This window comes from Muscardinus avellanarius, assembly GCF_963383645.1.
Source record: "Muscardinus avellanarius genome assembly, chromosome: 12".
Classification (NCBI taxonomy): Eukaryota; Metazoa; Chordata; class Mammalia; order Rodentia; family Gliridae; genus Muscardinus; species Muscardinus avellanarius.
In genome coordinates this window covers 85,504,388-85,516,434 of record NC_137798.1, presented here as the reverse complement: position 1 = coordinate 85,516,434, position 12,047 = coordinate 85,504,388, and the positions used below count along the sequence as shown (strand labels likewise).

At 37.2% G+C, this 12,047-nt stretch overlaps 1 protein-coding gene across 1 annotated transcript in view; it reads left to right on the top strand.

Annotated features, from left to right (window-relative positions):
- Window positions 1-65: 65 nt before the first annotated feature.
- Window positions 66-12,047, top strand: part of GTF2A1 (general transcription factor IIA subunit 1) — a gene marked incomplete at both ends in the record, with an annotated part of 34,333 nt that continues 22,351 nt past the window's right edge. Inside the window, 2 exons of the mRNA XM_080707431.1 lie at window positions 66-95; window positions 3,879-3,980. Of these exons, the coding sequence (XP_080563557.1) occupies window positions 66-95; window positions 3,879-3,980 (132 nt within the window). The remainder of the gene's footprint in view (window positions 96-3,878; window positions 3,981-12,047) is intronic.

Here is a 12,047-nt window from a genome sequence, read left to right as displayed (position 1 = left end):
TTGGTTTTGTTTTTAATCTCGCTTTCTCGGGGTTGCCCCCCTCTTGTTTGTGTTGTGTTGTGGAAATGGCGAACTCGGCAAATACAAACACCGTGGTAAGGACGTGGTGCGGAGGCCGGCGGGGGCTGCGCGCCGGCGGCAGCAACGGCCGCCCCGGGCGGGGGCGGGGGCGACCGGGCCGCTTCCCGCCTCGGGGGCCGGGGGCGGGCCGGGCCGGGGGCGGCGGGCCGGGCGGGCGGCGGGGCGACCCCGGGCGCCGCGGCCCTTGAACGCGGGAAGGCGGCGGTGCCTTTGGGGTGACTTCGGGAGTCGCTGGCGGTGGTGCTTTGGGGACCTTCACTTGGGGTCATCTTACGGCATCTTCTCCCCCCCTCCTTTTTTATTTTAAAAAAGGACGAAGGTTGAAAAGCACTTATCTCAGTTCCTTCCGCACGGGTAAAATGGCGAAGGGGAAGCCAGGAAAAAAAAAAAAAAAAAACCCATCGTGTCTTCGACTAGCAAAAGCACCGAAACAAAACCAAAAAGAAAAAAGAAAGAAAGAAAAAAAAAAAGCCAGCTTACAGTGGTCAGAATACCCTCGCTTTCGCCTTGAAATTCGCCTACTTCCCGCTGGTTCCTTTTTGGTTACTTGGCGATCACGTAGGTTTGCAAAAAGCAGTCACATAAATAACCTTTTCAGTCACCAACGCAGTGTGATCACTAGTCCACCCAACTCTCTTAATTTTTATTTTGACAATAAAACACGTTTTTGTTTTTTTGTTTTGGTTTGGTTTTGCCCGATCCCAAATGCCGCAGACAAGCCCGCGGCCGCCCGACACTGCACCGTTGGCGGCTCGGGTCGATCCATCATGGCTGCGGCCGCTTACCCTGCTTTTCAGTCCCTGAGCCTTGTGGTCCTCCTCCCTTTGGCTGCCCTGTTTATATAGAGCCATTGCCGCTCTCTAATATAGACTCTGCCAGGATGGGAAGGTGCTTTTCAGGCCTACGTCACCGCCTCTCCATTTAAACACCAGATCCGGCTTTAAATAGTGAGAGCTGCTGCGAGCGGGGCTGGGAGGTGCGTGCTCCCGAGGCGAGAGGCTGGCGCGTGCAGGGCTCGGTTTATTTCTAGGTCCTTTCCTGGCGCTGTAAATACGCACCGGATCGGGGCAGTTTTGCTCAGAGCCCCAAGGTTTTGCCGTGCTGCAGCAGCCAGGATTTGCCTTTGTTAGGGTAGATGTGTTCGAGCCGCCGTCCCTTTTAATTTTTTAGATTATTTAAAAAATAATTTTAGATAACATGGTCTTGTTTTTGTTTTGGTTTGGAAGGTGTGTTCATAGGTTGGGATTTAAAAAAATTTTTCTGCAGTAACTCTTAGCTGCAGAGGACTTGGGTTTGATAATATTCTGTTCCATGTATTCAGGAAGCATGTTAGAAATAATATTTCTTATGTTTTTCCTGTGATTTAATTTAGCAATGAAGTTTTTCAAAGAAATAAATGTAACTAAAGCTTCCATAAAGGATCTTACAGTACATTTATGGTAGGGGGATTGTGAGTGTTCAGAATGCAACTTAGAGCAGACTATTTTAAAAAAGTAAAATTTTTAGTAGGTGATGTAATAAAAAATTTTTATTACATTGGATGTTGACATGGTACCTAGCAGAAAAATCCAGTTTGCTTTCCAACATTGCATAAGTGAACCAACATTTTTTTAAAGGAACTTTACACTTAAATCAATTGATAATGTCACTCATGACCCTCTAAAATTTGGAATATATATATATATATGCATATATACATATATATGTTTATTTTTTAATTAGGGGAAAACCTAAATTACTTTGTATACAATAAGAGACAAAACCTTCAAACCAGGCAAAGTTTGGAAAATTTATAAGTTGCTGTAGTATTTACACGTACCTTTAAAAATAGCAGTATTTTGAGAGATTTTCAAATAGTGAACAATTCTGCTAAGTTCTTAATTTCTTTATGTAAACTACACATGGAAATTACGTATTTCCCTTTGTTTAACCATAGTGCTTCTGAATTGGCTGTCAAGTTGTAGGTTTATTAAGGACACAAAAGCAAAACCTTAGAGCATAAATGATAGAGTCCCAAAAGAAAGCAAATTTGTACCTGTAAATATCTAAATCTATTAGCAAAAGATTTTTAGGGTAACCGACTTCAGAAACTTCAAAACAACTATAGTTTCCTGGGAAAACATTTTAAAACCAGTTTTAAAATTACATGGTCTATTTAGAATATACTGAGTTATTGGTAGAAAGCACTTTATAGATATAATTTTAAAATTCATTAGTTAATATCTACAGGAAAGAAAGACATCCATAGTCAGATATATTTTACTATATTATAATAGAAGCAGAACCTTAAATAAAATTAAGGAGCGATAGAGATGCACATTTTACAGATTAATAAAATTCAGAGGAAGCTCTGAATTTAAATTTAAAATGAAGAGGTAAGCCAGGCGTGGTGTTGTATACTTGTAATCCCAGCACTTGGGAAGCTAAGACAGAAGGATCACAGGTTTGCAAACACCCTCACCAACTTAGTGAGGCCCTCTGAAACTCAGACCCTGTTTTCAAAGTAAAAAGAATAAAATAGGGCTGGAGGTGAAGCTCAGAGGTAGAATGTCCCTGGGTTCAATCCCTACTACCACAAAAAAATAAAAATAAGGTAGATTGGTGAGTGGAATAGTAAGGATATTTGAATTGTTAAATCTGTAATGAAAAAGACTCAATGTTCTATGGTTGTAGTATGTTATACTGACAAATTCATATATTTGGCTAGGCATCTATGAATTAGAGGTTCTCTTTTTATAACTATTACTGATAGGAATGCTAATAGATCATTTATTTGTTTAAAGTTTGCTTATGAGAGTAAACCCTTGGTTTTATTGGATAGCTAGTAACTTACTTTAACAAGGACAAAGCATTAAACAGCAACAAAAAATTGTTAACATATAGTAATGGAAATGACAGACATATAAGAAGGCAAATTTGTCTGACATGCAAACTCTCTTTTTTCTAACTGGTTAAAAATAAGATGAGAGGCTAATTTTTCTAACCCCCCCCCCCCCCATTTTAAAAGTCCTTTTAAAGTGCTTTTACATCTGTTTTTATTTTGCTCACTTTCTCTGTTATAAAAGCAGCTCCTTTACCCCACCCTCGCTCTGAATAATACTAACACCAATACTGTGCTACTATTACTAATAATTAAATATACAGGGGTGTTCATGATTCTTTTCCATAGCATCACCTGCACAGGAATAGGAGGAGTGGAATCATGGGAAAGGGATCAGTGTGCCTTGTTCCCGTGGGACCTTGAGACCTGTAATTGTGGGTATATGAACAGTTTAATGGTGTAGCTTAAAGGTACAGACTAGGGCACAACGTACAGGTGATTTCAAATTTTCAGTACTCATTTGGTTGCTGATTATTACCAGAGAGTTGACTGTTGGACATAGAGTGCTCTGAAGTCTTAAGAATTAGTGGCAGGGTTATGAGATGCAGCAGGGTATAAAACACAAAATAGGATAATAGGAACCCAGACATAAGTAGCCATAAAATCTTTTTAAATTGCCCTTTTCAGTTCTATCTAGAAAAGTATAACTGGAAATATATAGACCTTTTATGTACAAGTAGCTTCTGTTTATGAATTACATTACAAAATCTTACTATTTCATTTAAAATATACAGCCATTGAATTCAGGTTAGAACAAATGTTATGGCCATATCTTTTAACATTTTGTATCTTTAAATAAGTTTTATATAATTGTCAAAATGACTTTTTAACTTGTTCTGGATTTGTGAAAACTACTAACACATTTTAACCGCTTGAAAATTATCTTTTTTAAAAGAGTCTTATTTTTTCCTTAAAGCCTAAACTATATAGATCTGTAATTGAAGACGTTATTAATGATGTGAGAGACATTTTTCTGGATGATGGAGTGGATGAACAAGTCCTGATGGAACTAAAAACTGTGAGTTTGTCTTCTTGATTTTAATATTCATAATGGACCCCTTAATAATTCTTCTTAGCCAGAATGAATGTAGTTTTCCATAGGATGAACCTTTCACTTTAAGGAGGCAGTATCGTTAAGTGAATGGTGTTGGTTTTCCCAGTTCTACCATCCAATATTCCTCTCACGTTAGGCCAGCGACTTGTGTATTTCAGTTTCCTTACATGTAGGATTGGAGTTGATAGTACTACTCAACAGTTGTTTTAAGGATTAAATGGAATACCTGTATAAATGCTTATCGCAATACCTTACAGTAGTGTTGAATATTAATTTTGGACGGCTAACATTCTACAAGAGTTTTTAAAGTTTTTAAAGGTCTTTTTTTTGGGGGGGAGACACCTGGGATTGAACCCAGGGACATTCTGTTTCTGAGCTCTGCACCTCCCAGCCCTTTCTTTAGTTTTTTGTTTTTGAAGCAGTCTTGCTAGGTTGCTGAGTCTTTTACTATAGTGCTAAGGCTGTCCTCAAACCTGTAATCTCCTATCATTCTCCAAAGTACTGGGATTACAGGTGTGTGACACCATGACCTTCTTTTCAGGGTCTTATTATACCCTTATTTTAAAATTTGTTTGTTGTAAGGCATGAATAAAGTTTGATTAAAAAAAACTTAGGTGTTTGGGTCAGATCATTTATGTGGGCCAAATGTACACTTTACATTGGAAGCTGGTTGTTTGTTTTCTTAAATTTTATATAATTGTCAAAATAACTTTTTAACTTGTTCTGGATTTGTGAAAACTACTAACCCTGTTTCCAAATGAAATAGAGCTGGGCATGTAGCTTAAAGGTAGAATGCCCTTGGGTTCAATCCCCAGCACCAAAAAAAGGAACATTTATTGTGGTTTTACTTATTCACTGGAGCTGCAGAGACCACAGCCTAGGAATTTATTTTAAATAAAACAAATCTTACCTTTATTGGTGATAAAATAAATCTTAGTGTTTTTTTTGTTTTTTTGTTTGTTTGTTTTGCCGGTCTGGGGATGGATCCCAGGGGCATTCTACCTCCAGGCTACACCCCCTGCCCTATTTTTTATTATTTATTTTGAAACCGGGTTTCCCTGAGTTGCAGAGGCCTCACGAAGTAGCTGAGGTTGTCTATGAACCACAATCCTCCAGTCTCAGCCTCCCGAATGCTGGGATTACAAGTGTGCGCCATCACGCCCGGCTCCCTTGTCTTATTTTTTATTCTTTATTTTGAACAGGCTCTCATTAGGTTGCAGAGGGCCTCACAAAGTAGTTGAGTCTGTCTGCGAACTGCGATCCTCTGGTCTCAGCCTCCCAAATGCTGGGATTACAAGTGTGTGTCACCACACGTGGCTAGATTTTAGTGTGTTTAAGCATCTGTGGGCAAATTCATCCTTCACCCCCCCCCCCCCTTGGATAGTACTGGGGATTGAGCCCAGGATGATTTTAAACCTGAGCTACATCCCAGCCCTATTTATTAGTTTTTATTTGGAAATAGGTTCTCATTAAGTTGTAGTGAGTCTCACAACGTTGCTGGGGCTTGCTTCGATCCTGTGATCCACCTGTCTCAGCCTCCTGAGCACTGGGATCACAAGCATGCACTACCATACTCGGCTACCTTTTCTATTTAATAAGAATCTGCCTGTTTAAGGAAAGAAAAAAATAAATGTAAGTTTAAATGAGATGCAAAGATACTTACTCTCAGAGAAATAAAAAGGTTGTTCATAGTGAAGAAAAGATATCTAGATATGCTAGTTTAAGAAAGCAATCTATGAGATATGTTAGAGGAATAATCTAAACTACTAATAGTAATCTAAACAGCATAAAATATCTCAGGTATGAATATTAAGACAATAGGTTTATTTTGATTCCTTAGTGTTCCTGGAGTGTTTTTCAGTGTATTGTCCACTCATAATGGTAGTCAGTGTAGTTTTGTGAGCTTATGTAGAAGATAGAAAGTTTAGAGGGGATGAAAATCAGTCTTAAGGATTTAAATAATATACCTTATGGGAAGGTCATAGTAGCAGTCAGTCAAGGTTGTTTATCATATACTCTTATTTTGTACAAAGAAAATCTTGAGAATTGATTTTTTTTCCTACTCGTCACAATAGGAGAAATTCTTTGCAAAGGAAAAGAGTTGTCTTTGAAATCAGTTATCTCCACTTGTATTTTACTTTGTATATTTTATTTTGTTTGATTTTTAAGGTATGCATAGGTACTTAGTAGGTCAGGTAGTGATATTTGGTTTAGTGGTTAGTTTTAATGATAAAAGTATGACTTATTCAACTTTGAATTCCCAACTTGTACCACAAAGCATAGGGTTGGCATTCAGTAAATAGATGAACTGCTTAATAACAAATGTGGCTCCAAAATCTGATTGAACAAAATAGTTTAATATTTTTGTTATTTTTAAATGACATATACTCTGTCTATCCTGGGTTATAATAGGAGTTAAAACTGTTGGACTAAAATGAGCTTGTTATTTAGTTTTCTGTGCTAAATTTTTTCAGGTCCTCATTAGAACTTGCAGAATGTGTCCTAGATTTAGTAGCTGAACGGCCAGGACTGTCCAATACAATTTTTCTGTAGTGATCTATGTTATGGTAGTCATTAGCCACATGTGACTATTAAGCACTTAAAATGTGATTAGAGGCTGGGCATGGTGGCTAGCACTTGGGAACCTAAAACAGGAGAGGATTACATGTTTGAGGTTGTCCTTAGCAACTTAACATGGCTCTGTTTCAAAATAAAAAAGGATGCCTGGTATGCTAGCACATACTTGTAATCCCAGTACTTGGGAGTCTGAGATAGGAGGATTGTAGGTTCATGACCAGTCTCAGCAACTTGTGAGGCCCTCCACAATTTAGCAAGACCCTATTTCAAAATAAGGAAATAAAACAGGGCTGGGGGTATAGCCCAGAGATTGAATGTTCCTGGTTCATTCCCCAGTACCACAAAAGAAATAGATCAGTCAATAAATGTGAAGGGCTGGGGTATAGCTTGGAGGTAGCATGTTCCTGGGTTCATTTCCCAGTACCAAAAAATAATAAAACATTTAAAAAAATGACTAGAGGAACCAGGGAATTGAATATTTATTAATTTTAGTTAATTTAAACTTCACATGTGACTGCCATATTGGACTTTGCAGGTTTAGACATTCTTGTTAATAAAATTAACATTAATTTTATAGTTTATCATTTATAAAGGATTTTGTCATTTAGCTTTAGCCCCTACTCTTCCTTTTGTCATTTCATAAACTTTCTTTAAAAGCTTGCTTAATACTATAAAGGATATAGTGATGAATTAGATTATGAATTAAAATGTGTAATATGAATGCATATAATTTAAGGCTTAACTAGATAATACAGGAAAATTATGATAAAAATAAATTCAGCCCACTTCTCAATGTTATTTTTTGAATCACTATGCTCCTATTTTACTGTATAAGCTATAAAGACATAGAAATAGAGAAAATGTATAAAATATGATTCAGTAAATTTATGTTTGAATCTAAAAGGTGTTTTGGGTTGTTGAGTTGACTTGTTGGGAATAGAAATTGGTCTAGAAATTCTTTTAAAAGTAAATGATAAAATTACCCTGATTTCCTACCTATATCTAAATAGCGTACCATGTAAGATGTAAAACATGGGTTTTCTCTTTTTGGCTACCTGGGGTGTGAGAAGTACTGGGAATTGAATCCAGGGCATTCTACCTCTGAGCTACACCCTTAACCCTTTACTTCTTATTTTGAAACGGAATCTTTAAGTTGATGAGGTTGACTTTGAACTTGTGGTCCTCTTGTATTAGCCTCCCATGTACTGGGATTACAGGCTTGAGTCACCATGCCAGCTGGCCTTTCTTTTTAAGAAGACAAAAAGTAGAATATTTTTGTCATTTGGAAATAAATTTGAAATTCATTTTACCTCCCTCTAGTTCAGGTTTCTCAACCTTGGCACTGTTAACATTTTGAACTGGTTGTTGCAAGAACTGTTGTATTCACTGGAATGTTAGCAACATAACTGGCTTCTGCCCACTAGATGACAGTAGCAACCTTTAGTTGTGACCAAAAATGTCTTCAGACATTGTTAGATCACTATAGGGGAGTGAGGGTAAAGTCATGCCCAGGTGGAAACACTATACCAAATATACTCTAGATAGAGAGATGCCTCATATACTCTAGTAATGTAGAAACACTTGGACCATGATTTGAATAATAGTCTCCTTTCCACTTTGTTTGCTTTTAGGAAAAGCGGTGTTTTCCTAATATTTCTTGGAAGCCCCCAAAATGTAATTACTCATTAAAAGATGTTTTGTGAAAATAGAGAACCCTTTAAAATTTCTAGCCTAGCATATTGCCAGGGAGCAATAGATTCATCACAAATTATAGATTAGAAAGTAGACTCGAACTGTTCTTTAACAAGGGCATTTAGCTAGTAAGTGGTAGAGATGTGAACCTAGACATTTTATCCCCTGTGACTTATACACTATCTACTAAGAAGAAATGTGCCAGAGTTGTGTTTAGATTTTGCGTTGGTGATGGGTGGTACTATAGATGGTTCTAAGAGTCATCTGCTTATTCTGAGAGCAGTAATATAGTTAAGAGGTAAAGTAGCTTGGATTAGAACTGAGATTATAGTGAGGTAAGCACAATACCTAGGGTGCGAAATTTAGCAGAGTTCAGACCTAAGGCACGAGTCACACCGCCTTGGGTTATATCCTAGTTCAGCCTGCTTTTAGTTGGTAATCTTGGATAAGTTACCTAACTTATTCCTTGAGTTTTTTTTTTCCTTTGAAAAGGAGGTAGTAACAGCTGGGTAATAGTAGTAAATTCACACCTGTAGTAATAGTAATAGATGCATACCTGTAATTCCAGTATTTGGGAGGTTGAGATGGAAAGAATGCAGAATTGAGGACAGCTCCAGCAATCCAGACTTTCAGTAACTCTAGTTCATAAAACAACAACAACAACAACAACAACAACAACAACAACAAAAAAGGCTGGGAGTATAGCTCAGGGGTACAATGCTGCTGAGTTCAATCCATAGTGCCTAAATAAATAAGTGGAGATAATAACGTCAATTACATAGGATTTTTATGAAAATTAAGTCTGTATGTATATGTACTTAGAAAGTACACAGACCTAAATAAACTTGTTAATGTCTAGTTGATATGTATATAAATATATATATATATTTTAACCCTTTTGGGAATAGAAAATGAATATTTTATGTAAATTTTAGAGACCTAGGCAAAGATTTTTTTTTTCTCCTAGTACTGGGGATGGAACCCAGGGGCATTTTACCTCAGAGCTATACCCCAGCCCTATTTTTTATTATTTATTTTGGAACAGGGTCTCACTGAGTTGCAAAGGGCCTCACTGTGTAGCTGAGGCTGTCTGCAAACTGAGATTTTTAAAGTAGAACTGCCAGAAATAATAGTAACTTGTTGGGAGAAAGGAAATACTATACAAATTTAGGGGGGTGGGGAAAGAGCTCTTTCTATTTTCTAAGCAAAATAAATAGATAAAACTTAACAATTAAGCATTTCTGGTTGGCTTCTAATTCCTATTAGAATAGTAATTTATTGTCAAAACATTGTTAACATTGTTTAGGAGCTAATATTTAAAAAGTTGGATTTATTTACTTACTTATTTACTTGGGTACTGGGGATTGAACCTAGGGACATTCATTCTCTGAGCCACACTTCCAGCCCTATTTTTCCTTTGTTTTGAAGCAGAGTCTCACCAAGTTGCTGAGGTTGATCTTGAACCTGCCGTCCTCCTGTCTCAGCATCCCAAGTATTCGGATGATAGGCATGTGCCACTGTATCAAAACATTCAATGTTTTGATAAATTTAAGTTGTGTAAAAATGAAATGAAAGAAGCCGGGCATGGTGGCGCACACTTGTAATCCCAGCATTCGGGAGGCTGAGACAGGAAGATTGAGGTTCATGGCCAGCCTCATCTACTTAGGCCCTTTGCAACTCAATGAGACCGTGTTTCAAAATAAGGAATAAAACAGCTGAGGGTGTAGCTAAGAGGTAGAATGCCCCTGGGTTCCATCCCCAGTACCACTAAAAAAAAAAAAAAAAAGAGAGAGAGAGAAGCTAAATGCTTGATTCAAATACTGTATTATTTGATGTTATAAACTTATTGCTTGTATGGTATTGTTTTTAAATTTTCACAATACTTAGAACAGTGTTACAATACTTAGTAAATAGTGGTTCTAAATGGACTATATTAACCAACCCCCAAAAGTCTTTGAAAGTGTGTGGGGCCAAGATAGTGTGTCATGGTGACTAATAGACCTTTAGCATTTAGAGGCAAGAAACAGCAATGTTGTATTTACTGCACATTTCCTGTGGGACTCTCCTTCATGGTGAATTATTGACTTGTCTAAAATGTTAGTAGCATCTTCATGGGGAAACTATTCTAGAAAACAAGTCTTTGTTTCCTTTTTTAAAGCCTTTGAGTTTACTATTAAATGGCTGGTGAATATATATGTGCTTGTTAGAGGCAGAGTAAGACAGTCTCTGCCCTGAGGGAGTTCATACTGTAATAGAGAAGATAGACTGAGTGTTAAGGACAGAAATAAGAAAGCCTATAAAATGCACCATCAATGAACTTTTCTTTGAGTCTAGTTGACTTGACATTTGCTTTGTTTTGAGAATTGTAAGGGAAAAAAATCACAAGGAATAGTCTATAATCATGTTTGCTATATTCTGGGAGCTGCAAGTAGTTTCTGTTTGAAAATACAGTGCACATTACAATGTATTTTTGAACAGAAATGCCATTACAGTAGCATTTGATATAATAATGTAGGCAACTTGATCTTCAGAGGGAAGATTATCTGGAGTGCTAGCTAAAAATGCAAGTTTTGGAGCTTAACAGGGGTCATAGAATGGAATCCAGGAATCTGCTTTTATAAATAAGTATAGTAGTTCCCCCCTCAACACACACACTCTCTCTCTCTCTCTCTCTCTCTCTCTCTCTCACACACACACACACACACACACACACACACACACACACACACAGTTTTAATTTTGGGGGTTTCAGTTGCCCATAGTCAATATTACATGGAAAATTCCAGAAATAAGCATTATATACATTTTATATTATGTGTTCTAAGTAGCGTGATGAAGTCTTTCTTTAGCCACCTCCATACTGCCCAGGATGTGAGTCATGTCTTTCTACAGCATATCAACACTGTATATACTTCTCAGCCATTAATCATGTACTAGACGTTTCAGTTTTCAGATCAGTTGTCATTGTGCTGTGTTGCAGTGTTTATGTTTAGATATTAGAAGTTGCTTCTGTGTCACAATGCCTGTTACTTACCTCACCTCATCTCATCACATAAGCATTGTATCATCTCTCATAATCACAAGAATTAGTGAGTACAACACAATATTTTAATAATTTTGTGCATGAAACAAAAGTTTCATGGTATGGGATTTTCCACTCGTATCATGTACTCAAAAAGTGTCAGATTTTGGACTGCTTCCGATAAATTTTTAGAATAGGGATACTCAACCTATATAATTGGCTAAGCAGAAAAGGACTATTCATCTTTTTTTATTTTTGTTTATAATTATATTTTACTTTTTTATCTTTATGTGGATCATATTGAAAATGTCATGCATTCAGACAGTGCTTGGTGCCCCCTCCTTCTCTTTTCCCCCTTTTCAGCAATGAGTGTTCAGGTTGACCATTCATACTTTTACACATATTCGAATGTAGCTCCTCCATTAATCAACCTCAGACTTCCTCTCCTACTCTTTCATTCTAGCTTTGCTGAGGTTTCCTCTCCATTATCTGCAATCTCTCTGGTATTCCTAATACTCCCTAGTTTGGGCATATTAGAGAAAACATATGTCCCTTCTCTTTCAGTGCTTGGCTGATCTCACTTAACATAATGTTCTCCAGGTCTTTCCATCTTCTTGCACATGACATGATTTTGTTCTTTATTTTTTCCTTTCTTTGCGGTACTAGGGATGGAACCCAGAGGCATTCTACCTCCGAGCTACACCCTATTTTTTATTCTTTATTTTATTTTATTTTATTTT